This window comes from Physeter macrocephalus, chromosome 18 (genome assembly GCF_002837175.3).
Source record: "Physeter macrocephalus isolate SW-GA chromosome 18, ASM283717v5, whole genome shotgun sequence".
Lineage (NCBI taxonomy): Eukaryota > Metazoa > Chordata > Mammalia > Artiodactyla > Physeteridae > Physeter > Physeter macrocephalus.
The window spans coordinates 71403600-71420881 of record NC_041231.1 but is presented as its reverse complement, the minus strand read 5'-3'; the positions used below and the strand labels follow the sequence as shown (position 1 = coordinate 71420881).

At 50.6% G+C, this 17282-nt stretch overlaps 1 protein-coding gene across 2 annotated transcripts in view; it reads left to right on the top strand.

The window, feature by feature from the left end:
* CPNE5 (copine 5) overlaps positions 1 to 13381 on the top strand; it is a 63750-nt gene extending 50369 nt beyond the window's left edge. For both annotated transcript variants that reach the window (XM_028479760.1, XM_028479759.1), the window contains 2 exons: positions 8087 to 8190; positions 13273 to 13381. In XM_028479760.1, the coding sequence (XP_028335561.1) occupies positions 8087 to 8190; positions 13273 to 13381 (213 nt within the window). The remainder of the gene's footprint in view (positions 1 to 8086; positions 8191 to 13272) is intronic.
* The last annotated feature ends 3901 nt before the right edge of the window (positions 13382 to 17282 follow it).

Below are 17282 nucleotides of genomic sequence, written 5' to 3'. Positions count from 1 at the left end.
CAGATGCAGAGAGGTTGAAGTGACCTGCCTAAGATTGCAGGATTCTAGCCCAAGCCTTGGTTCAGGAAGTCTTTCCCTCACCCAGGGAAGTCCCGAGTTTTCATGGTACATGGAACAGCGTGGGCTTTGTGGTCTTTGTCAGGCCAGTAGCCTTTAGCAGGCATGGTGAGTGGCTGGGCTTCTGGAGAGAGGCAGGGGGCTGTTGCGGGTGCAGGGAGCAGATAGCTCCTTGCCTTCCCCTCCCCAGACCCTTAGCTACCCTTAGGGCTGCCAGCCACCCAGACCAGCCTAGCTCTGGAGCCAGGAGATCCTGGCCGGATGCACGTTCTCACTGCCTCCCAGTCAGGTCCCTGTACACACTGGCAAAAGTGTGGCTCACCTCTCACAAGCCAAGGGAGTCAAAGCTTCACACTGCAGCTGCCCCTCCCCCGCCCCGTTTAGGTATCACCAGCCTGCTCGTGTGTTCATTCATTTCATTTCATCACATGTGCTTTGGCTCAGTTCATGCCCTCCCAGAGTTTCCAATATAGTATGAGAGAGAGACAGAAATTGCCAACCAGCAATCACAGTACAGCAGTGGTCCTCAACCCTGCCTCTTTTTTTTTTTTTTTGCGGTACGCGGGCCTCTCACTGTTGTGGCCTCTCCTGTTGCGGAGCACAGGCTTCTGACGCGCAGGCTCAGCGGCCATGGCTCATGGGCCCAGCCGCTCCGCGGCATGTGGGATCTTCCCAGACCGGGGCACGAACCCGTGTCCCCTGCATCGGCAGGCGGACTCTCAACCACTGCGCCACCAGGGAAGCCCTGCCTCTTTTTTATAACAAATATTTTATAGCACTCTTTAGTATCCTGAAGGAAAATTCATGGATATACTATACACTATTCCAAAATACATACAGGTGAGGCAGTGAGCCCTTGCAGCTACCTGGGGGGAGATGGATCCAGGCAAAGAGATTAGCTCTTGCAAAGGCCCAGGAGCAGGAGAAGAGTGATGAGTGACATCAGAGAGGCAAGGGTGTGGGGGCCAGGTTGTGTGGGACCTTGTGGCCAGGGAGCTTAGCTTTGAATCCTGTTAAAGTCAGAACTCTCATTGTTCTAAAGACAAACTTCAGAGAGAGCCCAGTGTCTCTGTATGGGAGGCTCAGGAAGAGTCCTGGGAGGGAGGGAGAAAGATAGGAAGAAAGAGGTAAGGTGAAGTGGAGGGAAGTGGTGAAGGTTTTCTGAGTGTCAGAATATGCAGGCTGATGTTTGGGAAAAATGTGTGTGTGGCCAGCACGGGTGTTAAGTGTCCAGCATGATAAGTGATCAGGATTCAGACATCACCTTTTAAAAAAGTTAATTTGTAATGTTTTGGTCTTAGAAATTATCTTTCTAGTTAAAAAAAAACAGAATGAAAGAAAACAAAACAAAAACATTTTTCCTGATGCTAGAAAAATAAAATGTTTCTAACAGACAGTTGGAAAATACAAAGAATAGAAACATCAACAAGAGATAATCACTGTTGACATTTTTTTTTTTTTTTCTGTACACGGGCCTCTCACTGCTGCGGCCTCTCCCGTTGCGGAGCACAGGCTCCGGACGCGCAGACCCAGCGGCCACGGCTCACGGGCCCAGCCGCTCCGCGGCATGTGGGATCTTCCTGGACCGGGACACGAACTCGTGTCCTCTGCATCGGGAGGCGGACTCTCAACCACTACGCCACCAGGGAAGCCCCACTGTTGACATTTTGATGCGTTTCCTCCAAGGCTTTTTTTCTGGGCTTACAAATATATAGTTTTTTCTTATAATTAGTAGAATATGGTAACCAGATTTATTTTGCCATGTCACTAGATATTCTTGGAAGACATTTTTAATAGCTGTATATCATTTTTATGTTTATGGATGGGCCATAATTTATTAAAGCTATTCTCTTAAAGGAAACAGTATAATTAATACTGCAGTGAACATCCTCATAGCTGAATTGTTCCATTTTTCTTTGAACTTTAGTTGATGGATTTTGGTTAGTATCCCAGACACACAGGCTCAATGAGCAGGAGGAAAAATGGTCAATCTGGAGTATTCAGCCTCTGAATGACCAAATCAACAGTTATGCAACTGATTGGATTGCTTGAGAAGTCAGTCATGAAGACAGGAGAGAAAAACCAGCTTGACCTCAAGGTGGTTATTCCCGTCAATGTGTAGCGACAGGCCTAGTCTCCTAGACCAACTTTAATACTCACCATCTGCATTAGAATAAACTCTAGCCTATAGAGTCTTTGCTTCTATCCCTGAATGCCTACACCCCAGGCAGCCTGGGGCTCTGGGCCCCTCTGTGAATGCAAAAGCCCTTCTGAAGGTCACTGGTCACAGAATCACCCCCAGCTCTGAGTTGTGTTTCTCCCTACTGGAATGCTAAATTTCAGAGTTGTGGCTAATGATTCTTTTTATTATTTTTTAATTTAATTTTTATTTTATATTGGGGTATAGTTGATGTACAATATTGTGTTAGTTTCAGGTGTACGACAGTGATTCAGTAATACATATACATATATCCATTCTTTTTCGGATCCTTTTCCCATATAGGTTTTTTCTTTTTAATCAATGTCTTCTTTTTTCAGACTAAAAAAGACAATGTACTAATTCCAGGAAATTTGGAAAATGCAGCAAATATTAAAGAGAAGACAGTAAATGTCACCATGGTTCTACCATCTATTTAAAAGTGCTTCTTAGGGTACAACGTGTGAGCAGTAGGGCAAAGTGGTTAAGAACTTGGGCTCTGGATCCAGACCAAATGCCATTGCTTACGAGCTTTGTGACCCTGGGCAGGTTACTTGACCTCTCTGTGCCTCAGTTTCTTCATCTGTAAAATGGCTTTATTCAGATTTTTGATATTTTGTGTGTCATGGATTTTTGCATTGATTTTGATTTTTAAAAATATCGCATTAGGGACTTCCCTGGCAGTCCAGTGTTAAAGACTTTGCCTTCCAATGAAGGGGGTGCGAGTTCAATCCCTGGTAGGGGAGCTAAGATCCCACATGGCTCGCAGCCAAAAAACCAAAACATAAAACAGAAGCAATATTGTAACAAATTCAATAAAGACTTTAAAAATGGTCCACATCAAAATAATCTTTTAAAAAAATATCTCATTAAAATCTTTGATTATTGAGATATTTGGAGTCCCTTAAAGTTTGCACTTGCCTTTTCCTTGCTCTGATCCTGGGGGCTGCCAGCAAGACCCAAGCCAGAGCAGCCTTCCATTCTCCACCCCCCACCCCGGAGTGTTGCTACCCTCTCCCAGCCTTCAGCCCACTTGCTGACCTCCTGGGTCAGGGAGGCCTAACATGCTAGAGTGGGCCAGGCCACCATCCCAGAGAGAAAGGCTGTTTGCTGTGGTCTCCCAAGCAGCCTGATTAACATGCGGAAAGATGCAAATTGAGGCAATCCTGCTGTTTTAGAAGAACTTAATATGTTTTTTCAAAAGATAGGGTGAAAAGGCAGAAATTGCAGAAAATTATATATTGTGGGAGCTGTATTATCTCTGCAGTTGATTCCAGAGATGCTTCTGGTTTGGGAAAGGCATATCATGTGTTCAGAGAGCCCCACTCTCAGGCTGAGAACGTCAAACAGCAGGACCTCTGACCCTCAGCCAGAATTTGCTGCTCCCTAATCCTGCTGGCCCAGTGCATTTTATTGCTGCTTCCCTAGCCTCTTCCTGGGGTCACATGTATATCAAGGGTGGATTCATTCATTAACCCTATTTAAGGGGAACAATTGAAGCATAGTAAATAGGACTATTGACATAACCCAGAGGCACCTTCAAAAGCAAGTCCCCAGGCAGCTCCATGCTCCTTGTCTCATGGGCTCCCCATGGGCCACACACCCATTAGGGAGGAAGCTTGCCTTGGTTATAGCCTAGAAAGCTCTCTGAAGTTCTGTCTTATGCCCATGGATTTGACAGTGACCCCATACAGTTTATCATAATGGGCTTTTGGCGAATGTTTCTGGGTCTGGGTGGCGTTAGGGAAGGCAGATCAGGTTGAAGAACAAAATAAGCTCCCAGCAATGCCTCACACATATTTGCCTTGGGGGTGGGGTGGGGGAATGAGATGTGGCTCACTGGTGGATGTTTCCAGTTAGATGAGTTTCAGAGTCAGTCTTTTTTTTTTAACTAGCTTGCATAGAGGAGACTTTTCTAAAATGGATTTCACACTTCTCTGACTTTTCAAACTGAGGCTACAGAACATAATTAAACTTATCTTGATGATTCGGGGTCATCATTTGGAATCTCAATTATTAATCTTTGGAGCCAGACTGTCTTGTTTCAGTCCAAGCTTCTCCTCTTACTAAGCTTTGTAGCTTCAGGAAAGGGTATTAACTTCTCTGTGCCTCAGCCTCCTCAGCTTTAAAATGGGAATAACGATTGTAGTTATCGTACATAAACACAAGTTGAACATTGGCAATTCCATATGGGTCAGCCCGGGAGTAGATGGCACTCGGCGAGTGTTGGCTTCTATTCTTTTAGCTGTTCTATGCTGGGCACTGTGGACTGGTACTTAACATATATCATCTCCCTTGGTCTTCCCAACAGTCTCACAGGGGGCATTATTACTCCATTTTTCCAGAGGAGAATACCAAGACTTAGGTTAAATTGCTTGCCCCAGGCTGCTCAGCTAGTAGATGGCAGAGCTGGGGTTCCAGCCAGGTGTCTGTGGCTCCTTTGTACTGTTCTCTCTGTCAGGTGCTGTGCTGGGACCATGGCCCTCCCAGTGGAGCACTAAATAGTCCTGGAAGTTAGGGTCTATTAAGTTCTGCATTAATATTTTTCTGATATTCCTACTCCCCTCCCTGATCTTGCAGGGCCCGCAGAGGTTCTCCTAGGAAGGAAAAATAAGAGATTTGCCTCTGGATTTTGTGGCATCTGTTTTGGTTGTTTCAAATATATGTGTGTATTTCGTAGTCAACCAGTATAGGTGTCGTGTGTGGCTTGCCTGTGTTCATTCAGGTGAAGGTGTCACACAGGTGACCTCCAGATGTGGGAGAGGTCACTGTGATAACCACCAAGCTATGCCTGGGGAGGCTGGAGGGATCCTGGATTCCCAGACTGTCCCCTGAGCGCCAGCCTTCCCCAGATGCCGCCCCTTTCCCAGTATGCTCCCTGTGGCATCAGCACCAAAACCTAAACCGCCCAGCTGAAAAGGACAGTGGTGATCATCCTGTCCAGTGCATCACTTTATAGATGAGGAAACAGGCTCAGAGGGCTTGAAGGACTGCTGGGACAAACTAGAACTCAGAGCTTTGCATTCCTTGCTGGGGCTCCTACTCAGCAAAGTCTGGTCTGTTTTCTGATGCCGCTGATGGTTCCATCCATGGGGAGGAGCCAGGGCCCACTTTATGGGCATGTGATCTGTTCAGTCACACAGGACCTGCTCTTGGTTTAATGCTCTGCTGTTACAGTCTTGAAATCTCTTAATAATCTTTGGACAAAGGACCTCACATTTTCCCTTTTTACTGGGTCCCACAAATTATATAGCCAGTGCCGGGAGGAACCTACCAGGTCCTAGGCTTCCTCCTCTTTCTAGGCCTTGGGATGGAACTCCCCAGGGAGGCATTTAAAGTGCTCCCTCCATCCAGCATGGGATGGGATTGGAACTTTCTCCCGGGGAAAGATAGTGACTGCTGAGGATGGACTTAGAAGGCTAGAGATCTTTCTGGGAGGGTGTGAGGGAAAGCCCTGAAGTCTAACTGCCTTTGTTACCACCACTGTGTGATCTTGGACGACCTCTAAAAGCCTCAGTTTCCTCATCTGTAAACTGGGGCGACTAGAGGAGTTACTTCATACTGTTATAATGAAGATTCAGTGAAATAATGTATGTAAAGAGAAGGGTTAACACAGCACCTGGCATCGGGTAAGTGCTCGATAAGTCAGCCATTCTCTATTCCAGGTGTGAAGTCCTAGATTTCTCAGGAGGCTCTCAGATTCCTGGGGCTTCTAGGCCTTGGAAGCCCCCAATCCGGCCTCCTTGTCCCTCTCAGGTGGGCGATGCTGAGGGATATGATAAAAGCCATCATTACCTGGGCGCCTCCGTGTGCTGGCCACTGTGCCCCAGCACTGCCCCTCAGGACCTCCCTTCAGGAGACCCTCTCAGCCCAGGCTAACCCGAGTCCAGCCCTGACCCGAGTCAGAAGAAATCAGCGACTCTAAAGATACAGGGAAGCGGGCCTCGTGAACTATAGTGTGCTCTGTGCTGGAAGAGGCATGACTTTGAAATCATGTTGAGTTCATACATGTTGAATTTCTGCTCCACCAGTTGCCAGCTGATGATCTTGGGCAGGTTACCCAGCTTCTCCAACCCCCAGCGTCCTCATTTGTAAAAAGCAACAAAGGATTATTCTGAGTGCTGTAAAGCACTGAGTTCAGTGACAGGCCCACACAGATGGTATCTAATACATGTTTGTTGAATGAATGATTGAGCAAGTGAATGGAGGGATGCTCTGTTTGCTGTTGTCAGATGTCCTTGAGGGAAGGCATATGAGGTGGTAGAGGTGGGAGTGGGGCAGGGACAGAGACCACACACAGTGGGCGGGGGGAGGGGAGAAATATCCAAATTATCATAACTTGTACACACACAGTACTTAGTGTGTGCAATATGCTGTTCTCAGCGCCGTACTCAATTAACTCATTTCATCCTCACAAGCCTATGAGGTAGGCCTTGCCTGTACCCCCATTTTACAGGTGAGGAAACTGAGCACAGAGAGGGTGAGTAACTTGCCCTAGGTCACACAGCTAGTAAGGGGATGGAACGGAAGCAGGCAGCCTGGCTCCAGAGGCCATATTCTTAACCATTATATCGTACCCACTGCCCCAACCTTTGACCATGTCCTTCAAGCTGTGAGAGGTTGCATCTTCATCTCTGCCACCATTTTGGTCCTCACTGGGTTGTAGGACACTGATCTCCAGAGACCCTCTTCACCACTGAGAGGAAGCGGGCAGCGTGAGAGAGCTGGGTGGCTTGCTTCCTGACAGGCCTGGCCCTTGAGGGCAGGCCAGGCCCCAGGGACTATTGACAGAGCCTTGAACTCTGGCCAGTTGGCAGCTGATTTGTTGGGATGCAGAGCTTTCAGGTTGAAGAGACCACACGGGGATGGGCAAAGAGGAGGACACAGGGGCATCTCTGCCCAGTGCCCTGCTGGCTGCAGCGAGCTGAGGGGCTAGGAGCCGTGTGAGAGGAGAGGTCAACCGATTCTCACTAGGCCTGGTACCTTCCTTATGCTCTTGTGTTGAGTGTTGGGTCTGGGTCAGCCAAAGCCATGAACTAGTCAGGGGAGTCCGAAACCCAGGGCTCTGTTTGATAAACTTGTAGGGGTTGATCCCTGCTCTGAGCTTTAGGCTCCTCAGCTGTAAAATGGGGACGGGGGGGCATGGTCCAGCTATAGCTACCTCAGAGTTAGATGAGCCTCTTGTGAGTCAGTGCATGTGAAAGTGATACTTAAACTTGAATGTCCTCTAGGAACCATACAGTCATGTAAGGGAATGAGGCGATGTGGCCAGCGAGGGCTTGGGGTTAGGTGACCAAGCTCAGAGTGGCTTGAGTTAGTCATTGCACCTCTCTCTCAGCCACTCAGTACAATAGCGATGATACCTCGTGCATGAACCTTGACTGAGTGGGTGACGTGCCTGCACTCTGCTCCAGACTTCGCACACTTGATCTCATTCAGCCCTCACCACAGCCCTTTGAAGTGTGTACTGCAATCAGCCCCATGTTACAGAGGGGAAACTGAGGCTCTGAGAGGTTACCTCCCTTGCCTGGTCACACAGCTACAAGTGGTAGAGCCAGGATTCAAACTGGGGCAGCCGGCTCCAGAATCCACCTGCTGCACTGCCCGGCTGCTCCACCAGACCTGCCGGGTGGGGTTGTTTGAAGATGAAATGAGACCCTCCGAAGTGTTAGCTCAGGGCCTGGCACGTGGTGTGGGGCAGTGTGAGCTGCTGTCCTTTCTAACTGGCTTGGGGCCCGGAATCCCCAGGCCCTGGGCCTGTGTCCCCATAGGGACGGGGCCCCCCTCCAGCCTTCTGTGCCTCACACCCGTCTTCTCCCTCCTTCCCACCAGGATGTCGCCACAATGCAGTTCTGTGCCAACAAGCTGGACAAGAAGGATTTCTTTGGGAAGTCTGACCCCTTCTTGGTGTTCTACAGAAGCAACGAGGATGGAACGTGAGTTCTCCGGCAACGCTTCACCCCCACTTCTGGGGGCGTGGGCTTGGTGGGGAGGGATGGACCGTGGTGACTTGCCGGGCGGGGTGGCTTGGGCCATATCCTCCTGCTGCTGCCCTGAGGCCCCTGCTCTAGAGAGGGCAGGGGCTCTGGGTGGAAGTCAGGGGCTCCAAGGTAGTAACCTGGCCGCACAGATGGGGCTGGTGGGGGATTAGGGGCAGACTGCAAGCCCACAGTGCCATTCTGAGGGTCATTACTAAATGGCTGGTGCTGGGCATGTCAGAGATGGAGGGAGCGGGCAAAATCACGGCTAGGGCAGGAATGAGGGGCCCCTCTGATAGTCTGTTCCTTCTTCCACATGCATCAGTCCACATCTCTAAGCCTTGTCCTCGCTCACCCACAGCCTTCCTAACACCCCACTACACATATTCCCCCCACTACTTCCTACTCAGCATGGCAAATCTGGACCCCTTTCCCCCCTTGGTCCCAGGCTTCCTTCAAAATCCCTCCCATCTTTGAAGCCCCCATTTCCTTCTCTCCTCTGCCTAATCTGGAAGCCACCCACAATATGATGGAACGACACACAACTCGTTGGGCAATGTAGGAGGTCAGTGATGTACACAGAGGGACAGATTCTAGGTTGAGGGTCTTGGGACCTAAGTCCTCTTTTCCAACCCGCTCTGTGACCCTAGACAAGTATGCCCCCTCTCTGGGCCTGTTTTCTCATCAGTAAAATGATCTGGTTAGATTAGGTGGTCTCCATGGTCTCTAAGCACCACAGCTCTGGAAGGCTGCGGCTGCTTAGCTGGGATTCTGCAGAATGAGGAAGCGATGGGGCCAGGGAGGTTAATTAGAGAAACGCTGATGGAGAAGGGAACTAGGAAGGTTTTGAAGGAGAGGGAAAAAATGGGTCCACAGGGTTTGGGGTTTGGGGGTGGGGGAGGAGCAGGGAAGAATAACAGGCTAGAGAAACAGTGTGTGCAAAGCAAATGTGCCCTGAACAGAGGGGAGGGAGGCCTCGCTAAGTCCCCTAGAATCTGAAATTCTAGGTGTGTGTGTGTGTGTGTGTGAGTGTGTGTGTGTGTGTGTGTGCGTGTGTGTGTGCACTGACAGGTTTGTTTCCAGTGACCCATGAAAGTCTCGGGGACAGACACTCAACCACTTTGGGTATTTAGGAACAGTTACAAGGGGAAAACAAAGCAAAACTGGGAAGAGGCAGGGTTTAACTGAAGAATACAGTTCTTTTCTCTGTGGATCAATTCCAGGGTATGTTTGCCATGGGCTCTGCTGCTTCACACCTCAGGCTGAGTCTGTGTGTGTGTGTGTGTGTGTGTGAGTGTGTGTGTGTGTGTGTGTGTGCGTGTGTGTGTGTGTGTTGGGGGGCAGGGCAGCGGCAGGGAGGAGGTATGTTTCAGTCGAAGGGAAAACTGATTTTTTTTTTTTTTGAAAACTGATTTTTAAACGAAGGTACAAAACAAGGGAAATTAGGTATGATCATTTGCATAACAAAAGGATTCTTTGTCTCACCGTAGGACTCTTAGCAGGATTTCTTTAAATAATTCTTGTTGACTTTGACTTGACTTGAGGGAGGGAGGAAAAGGTCTGAGTGATGTTCTGGGCACCCATGGAAATGTCCATGCAAGTCCCCTCCAGAAAGGAGGGCAGGGGCCGCCCCAGGGCTTGTCTCAGCGGCGAGGGCTGACTGGCCGGCAGGAGGGAGGGATTTGGGTTGTGGAACAGGAGATGGATATGTTGCAGAGTGTTTGCCAATGATTATTCTAGCAGAGCGGTGTGTAGGTTGGGTGGGGAGGGGGCGGGGGAGAGGGAGAGACTCGTGACTGATGCGGTGAACAGGTGGGAGGTGCCTCGCCAGGCGAGCTGTGGAAATGCAGGGGAGGAGGCAGGGAGGGGAGGACATGGGCAAAAGGGCAGGGCAAGACCTGGCTCTGCGGAACTTGGGTGGGGACCGCCGTCACCACCCCCTCCCTGGCAGAAGAGCTGCAGGGAACCCAGACTGTTGAAAATGGCAAAGGAGCTGGTCAGATGGGACAGGCGATGGGGGTTTATTTGGGGGCGAGTTTCACTTGAAGCATGGGCTGGATCTGTCTGCGGTGAGGGGACACCAAGGGCAGCTGGAGAAACCGATCCAGAAGGACCACAGGGAGTGAAATGTCACGCCTGCCACGCCAGGAGGGAAAAGGACAGGAAGCATCCACAGAGCACCCGTGCTCCTGGCACTGCACATACCTTGTCTTCTTCAGTCAGAATCACTGGTCTAGGAGCAAGAATGTGGTGATGGAGAGCCGGGCTCGGCCAGTCGCTGCCAATCATTAACTCTATAATTTTAGGCAAGTGTCTAACCGAATGGAACTTTATGTGATGGTGGAGATGTTCTGTATCTCACTATCCCTTATGGTCACCATCAGCCACGTATAGCTGCTGAGCCCTTGAAAGGGGCTAGTGCGACAGAGGGACTGAATTTTTTATTTCATTTCATTTTAGTTAATTTAAATGTAAATAGCCACGTGAGGCTGGTGGCTACCATTCTGGACAGCGGGGCCCTACCCTCTGCAGTTCAGTTTCTTGGTGTGTGTGATGGGGAGAATCATAACACCTCCCTCCCAGGGAAGCCATGAGGATTAAAATGAGTTAATTCGGGTTATTAGAACAGGGTCTGGCAGCATTAGTTATGGTTCTTTGGGAAGCTCAGTCACTTGCCCAGGGCTGCACAGCTGGAGGTAGTGGTCCTGGGACCGGAGCCCACATCTGTCTGACCCCGTTGGTTCACACCCTCACCCCACGGCCACATCCCGAGTGTGTGTTGAAATGAATTGTGTTGAGCTGGGAGATGCCTGCAGGGACAATTTCCACACTAGGGCCTCGTCCCCCACGGCAAGTACATCAGGGGATCGAGGGGCCTGTGGATTTAGTGAAGGCAAAGGGGTGGGGGGCTTGGGGGACTTTAAAGAAAGTGGTTTCAGGCAAGAGTCTGAAGCAGAAAACAGACCACACAGGGCTCAGGAAGAAAGACCTAGGGAGGAAATGAGGCTAATAGCTTAGAAGACTTGGTCAGGCAGTTTGGCTGCCAAGCGAGAGGAGCTAGAGAAGGCAGTGGTTCTAAAGAGGTGGGGAGACGGGGAGGGTCCACAGCAGGTCTGTGCGACTGTTCCAGGTGGGAGGTTAGGGCTCCTGCAGGGTGCGAACCTCCCTCCCTTCACCACCAGTACCTGCTCCTGATTCTCCCTCCTACCCCCTCCCCCAGTCCAGGCTCCTCTTCCTGCCCGACCTACTGCCCCAGCCATGGGCAGCTGTGGCCCCTCCTTTCCCCGTCCCCATTCCTGTCCCCATCACCGGCTCTGGAGTGTGTGGGGAGGTCTCCCACATGTACCTCACACTCCAGTGGGTGGGCGAGAAGGAGCACAGAAGAGAAACGCTGAGCCACGGTGACAGGAATGACATTTTGACTTGAAAATTGCCAGAGAAGAAATGGCACAGGCTGTGTGGGTATGGGCGGGGCCCAGGCACCTTCCTGGGTGATCTTTCCAAGCCAGGAGGTAGCTGGGGTAGATGCTGGGAAATCTCATGGGGACAGCCCCTGCCCTGAGCTCCACTCTGGCTTCCGGCTGCCCCTCCACGTGGCAGGGCAGGCTTCCAGGGCGGGCCAGTCAGGCACGGCATGGGGAGTGGGCAGGGGCGTTGTATTGGGGCCCAGCTGGGATTAAGCCAATTCTGCACTTTTAGTTTGCAAAGCAAGCTCATGGATTCAGACTACAAGAGCTGAAAGGGTCTTAGAGATCATCTAAGCCAGGGTCTTTAATTTCACTGGCTTGATATGCCTGTGAGAGCTATGGAAACTCTCCTCTGAGAAATACATTTAGTCATTAGTTCATTCTGAAAAAAATATTACATGAACACCTTACTAAGTGCCAGGTGCTATTCTGGGCACTAGAGATATACCAGTGAACAAGGAAGACAAACCCTTGCCCTTATGGAGCTTACATTTTAGTGACAGACTATGAAAGGAATAAGGAGAAAGATAGACCATGTCAAATGTCAAATGGTGACAGATGGGATGGAAAAAGCAGTATGGAAAGGGACTAGGAGATCTCAGAGTCAGGGGACGAGGGGGCTATAAATTTTAGATAATGGTTCTCAGGGCAGATGCTCGTGTCAAAGAGATAACAGTTGAGCAAAACCTGAAGGAAGTGAGGAGGTGAGCCGTTAACATGGAAATTTGGGAGAGAGTCCTTCAGACAGGGGAACAGCAAGCACATGAAACTCAGTCACTCAGTTCCACTGACGATTTCAAGGGTTCACAGACCCCTAAAGCCCATCCCCAGATCTTTCCATGGATCTCAGATGAAGAAAGTCTAATAGTGGCCAACTCCCTGGGTTTACAGGCGAGGAAATAGAGGCCGAGAGGGGGACAGCCTTGCTCAAGGTCACACAGAGAACAGAGGCCAGAACCACATCTCCTGACACTCCTACCTGGTGCAGGAATCCTTTCTGTAGTGTTATCAAGAAATGGCTGTCTAGGAATAAAGATGCAGATGTAGAGAATGGACTTGAGGACACGGGGAGGGGGAAGGGTAAGCTGGGAAGAAGTGAGAGAGTGGCATGGACATATATATACCACCAGATGTAAACTAGATAGCTAGTGGGAAGCAGCCGCATAGCACAGGGAGGTCAGCTCAGTGCTTTGTGACCACCTAGAGGGGTGGGATAGGGAGGGTGGGAGGGAGATGCAAGAGGGAGGAGATATGGGGATATATATATATGTATAGCTGATTCACTTTACAATGGTGTGTTAGAAACTAACACACCATTGTAAAGCAATTATACTCCAATAAAAATGTTTAAAAAAATAAAATAAACTGAAGTTTATACAAAGATTAAAAAAAAAAAGCAATGGCTGTCTAGCTTCTGCCTGGATGCTGCTAGTGACAGGCAGCTCATCACCTCACGAAGCCATTGTTTCTACTGTCTGGCAACTGCAGAGATTAACAAGCCAGCCCCTCTGGTGATCTGAATTCTGCCTCCCTTGGGGTCAGGACTGACAGACTTCCCTCTCTTCTTTGCCAGGTTCACCATCTGCCACAAGACTGAGGTCATGAAGAACACCCTAAACCCAGTCTGGCAAACTTTCTCCATTCCTGTGAGAGCCCTCTGCAACGGGGACTATGATCGGTGAGATGAGAAAATGTCCCCTGTCCCCAAGCACAGGTGCGGGGGGCACGGTCACGTTGATGAGGGCGAACAGAGCCTCCTGGAGCTGCGTGCTGGTGGCCCTGCACAGGGTGGAACTGGGGATCCCTCTGGCTCCCTGCTTTTCCCTCACCACACCCCGCCTTTTCTCCTCCCTGTCTGACGTTCCCATTGGTGGAAGCCCTCCCAGGTTGGGGGGATGGGAGGTATCAAGGATTTCAGAGAAGGCCTGGTGGGTGTTGGGCACCCTGCCCGGAGCTCAGTAGCTGGTCTTTTCATTGTGCCCAGTGAGGGGCAGGTGGGGCCCAGATGGTGGCTCTAGATGCACGTAGAGGTGACCTGGTCCCCAGCAGCCCCAACTCCTGGCTGAGAGACTCTGGGGAGTCAGGATCCCAGGATATGCACTGCCAGATGAGTTGCCATAAATGGGGGCGAGGGATGCAGTGCAAACAGCTCATGGAATTTTTTGACGCTACAAAGCCTACTCATAATACACGTCATCATTGTTTGATGACAATTGTAGATTGTTGAGTATAGATACCAGATACCTAGTTTCCAATCCTGGCTCTGTGATGAAAAAAGCACTCGCAACCTGGGCAAACTTTGACCTGTCTGAGCCTCAGTTTCCTTATCTGTCAACCGGGTACTTAAACATCCACCTACCTTGTAGGGCTGCTTTGAAGCTCACAACCTACATGCTAAGGCTCTGGTATGCATAAAATACCGTTCAGCATTTCATCCACAAACGTTTATTGATGCCCTACCATGTGACAGGCACTGCACTAGGTGCTGGGAAGTCAGGAGGAAACAAAACACACAGTCTTCACCCTTCACCCAACCTCTTGGAGTTTACATGCTAGTGGGGGAGGCAGACATTAATCCAATAACCGCACAAAGAAACATATAATTACAAATTGTGGCAAGTGCAGTGGGGAGAGGGGACATGTAGGATGGGAGCTGTAACACGGTATTGGTCTGTGTTAAGTCAAAAGAACCCAGCCTGGTTTCCTGGTGGTTGCTATAGCAGGTGGGCGAGCTGGCAGGGGCTTCTCGGGCAGGGCTGTCCAGGCAGCCCTGAGGAAGCTGGGCCTCTGCTGGCCACTCTGACAGGAGCCCTAGGGTGTCAGAACAGATACCTCAGGGCCTCCTGGCTGATGGCATTGGCATGGGCTCCCTGGCACTCTGTTCACAGTGTCTACTGACAGGGTATGTGCGGTGGGGTGAAGGGACAGGACTGAGCAGACGGATGGCCTCCAGGCACCCCTGTCTCCCTCCTTATTAGGCTGCTGATCCAGGAGATGAAGTGGCTTCTTTTCCTGCCTCTCGGCTGGGACAGAAAAGCCACGGTCTGTTCCATAGGTGGTCACTGAGCATCTACGATGTGCTCAGCACTGCACCTCCAGCTGTGTGGCATTCAAGGGAATGTACCCGCATTTCCATCTTCAGGGGGCTTTCAGGGAGCTCAGACGTGCACACGTATATTTTAGATAGCTAAATAGTTGTGCAAAATGAGACTGGAAACAAAAATAGGCATTTCAGCCAAACAAACCACTGTTCCGTGTCTAGCCAGGTCCTGGGCCTTCTGGAGTGGTGGGAAATGGGAGGGGTTAAAGCAATAGGGTCTAAAGGAGGCTTAGGGCAGGTTGGAAGGTTGGGGGGGCCGCGTCAGTTCCTGGGGACAGGGCATGTAGGAAAAATTGTTGGGATAGAGAGGAAGGGAGCGGAAATTCAAGGTTGGGGGATGGGAGAACATGGCAGCTCCAGTCTCATAGGGGTGGAAGGAATTGGGATTTCTGACTGCACTGCCTAGAGCTTTCGGGGGTGTCCAGCTGACCCCCCACAACCCGCATCCCAGGGAAGGCCTCCTAGGGCCTCAGTATCCAGCCTTGTCAGAGGCAGTAAGGAGGGCAGCCCAGCTCAGAGGCCTGGGCTCTCCGTTCAGCCATCGGAGGAGGTGTGGGTGTCGGGGGAAGGTGCAGGCTTTGCGGAAAGCCCAGGTGGGCTCCCATCCCCCTCCCAGGCTGAGCCCTGGACTGGTTTCCCTCCAGGATGGCTGGGCAGCTTGGGCCCTACTCCAAAGCCAGGGACAGATTAACTGTGATGTGACTGACAGTGGTGCTAATGGAGGTGTCAGGTGTGTCACACTGGCCTGGTGAGCGAGCAGGCCTGCCCCCTGCTGAGCCCTAGGGTCACCCACATACGCAACAGCCACTCAGGAGGTGCAGGAATTTGGGAGGCCCCCGTAGGGCAGTAGAGGGTGGGCCTTGTTTGGGAAAACAAGGCCGCTTTCCTCTACTTCCGAGGCACCTCTTGAAGCCTCACAGAACACACTGGGTTTAATCCAGCAGTCCTGTCTTCCAGGCCAGCCAGGCACCAGACACCATGTTGGGTGCTGTGGACACAGTGAGCTCTCAGACCCAAGTCTCCTTCTGAGGTTGCTCCCAGGCCAAGGTGGGAGACATGGGTCATAATAATAACAGCAAAGGCTCCTGTGGCACTTCTGAGGTAATTGATGTATGTGAACTAATTTAATCCTCCCAACAATTAGTACCTCTTCTGAAAAAGGTACAAATACTATCCACATCTCGTAAGTAAGGAAACTGAGGCCCAGAGAGGTTAAGTAATTCAGCCAGGGTCTTACTGCCAGTAGCACCAGAATCTGGACCCAAGCAGGCTGGCTCTAGGATCAGTGTTCTTAAACTCCAGCGCTCTGCTGATGAATGGTCGAGGCGTGGGGTGAGTTGGGTGGGGCACTTGGAGGACAGTTCTAGGAGAGTTTGCTCAGGGGCTTGAGCAGGTCTGCTTCGAGATAGGAGGTAGAAGGAAGACTCAAAAGGCCTTGACAGCTGCCTGGATGTGGGAGTGAAAGAAACGTACAGATTATTAGGGTTTGGAGTTTGGAGGATGAGAGACGATGGTAGGTACCACTAGTGGAAATGGGAAGTGTGACGGAGCCAGAGTGTGTGGCTATGGGACAGGTACATGGTGTTCTTCCCAGGGGAGAGGAGAACAGAGGTCTGGGAGTCCCCAGGAGGGGGTTTGGCAGAGGTCAGGAGTAGGGGGATGTCAGAGAGATAAGAGGGGACCAGGGGGAGGGCAGCCATAGTCAGGGAGCTGAGAGAAGAGAGTTCAAACAGAAATATCAACTACTATTGTGGAAAAGAGGGCCAGCGGGTGAGAACCAGGGATCTGCTGAGAAAGGGCAGTTTTCTTGGAATAATGGGGGTGGAAACGAGTTAATCTTATTAAGCTTTACTGAGTCTTTAGTACATGGGCCAAATTGTGTCCTAATTGGTTTAAATACAGTATCTTATTTTGTGAGTTTAAGTTTCACAATAACCCCAGAAGGTGGATACTAGTGACATGCCCATTTCACAGATGGGGAAACGGAGGACCACAGATTATGTCACTTGCCAGGGCAAGGAGAAGGTGCATGTCCCTTCTCCAGAAGTCACTTCTGGGCTGGCCCTCTAATTTGGGGTTCCCCTGGTTTGGGGTCCCCCTGCCTTTGCTGTGTTTCCAGTCCACACCCAAGCGACCCAGCTGAGCAGAACCTGAGTCAGAGGAAGTGGACTCAGGGTCAGAATTAGTCTAGCCCTCCAGTGGGGTGAAGTGGGGTGAAGGGTGATGAAGGCACTTCTCCTGCCTTCCCTGAAGTCCCCCTGCTCTGTCCTTGAATATTCTTTGACTTGAGGATTTGTCCCTGTTAAACCAAATTCCTCTGGGTCGGGCTGCTATCACTCACTCACACCTTCATAGTGAATAAGTAGGTTTTAAAAGGGTGTTAAGGGTACTGGGTCTTCACCTGGAGAGGGGAGAGGGTTCCCAGGAGCTGGCGGGCTGTCACATCACCCAAACTTCGGCCCCCTGGATTGAACCAGTTGCTT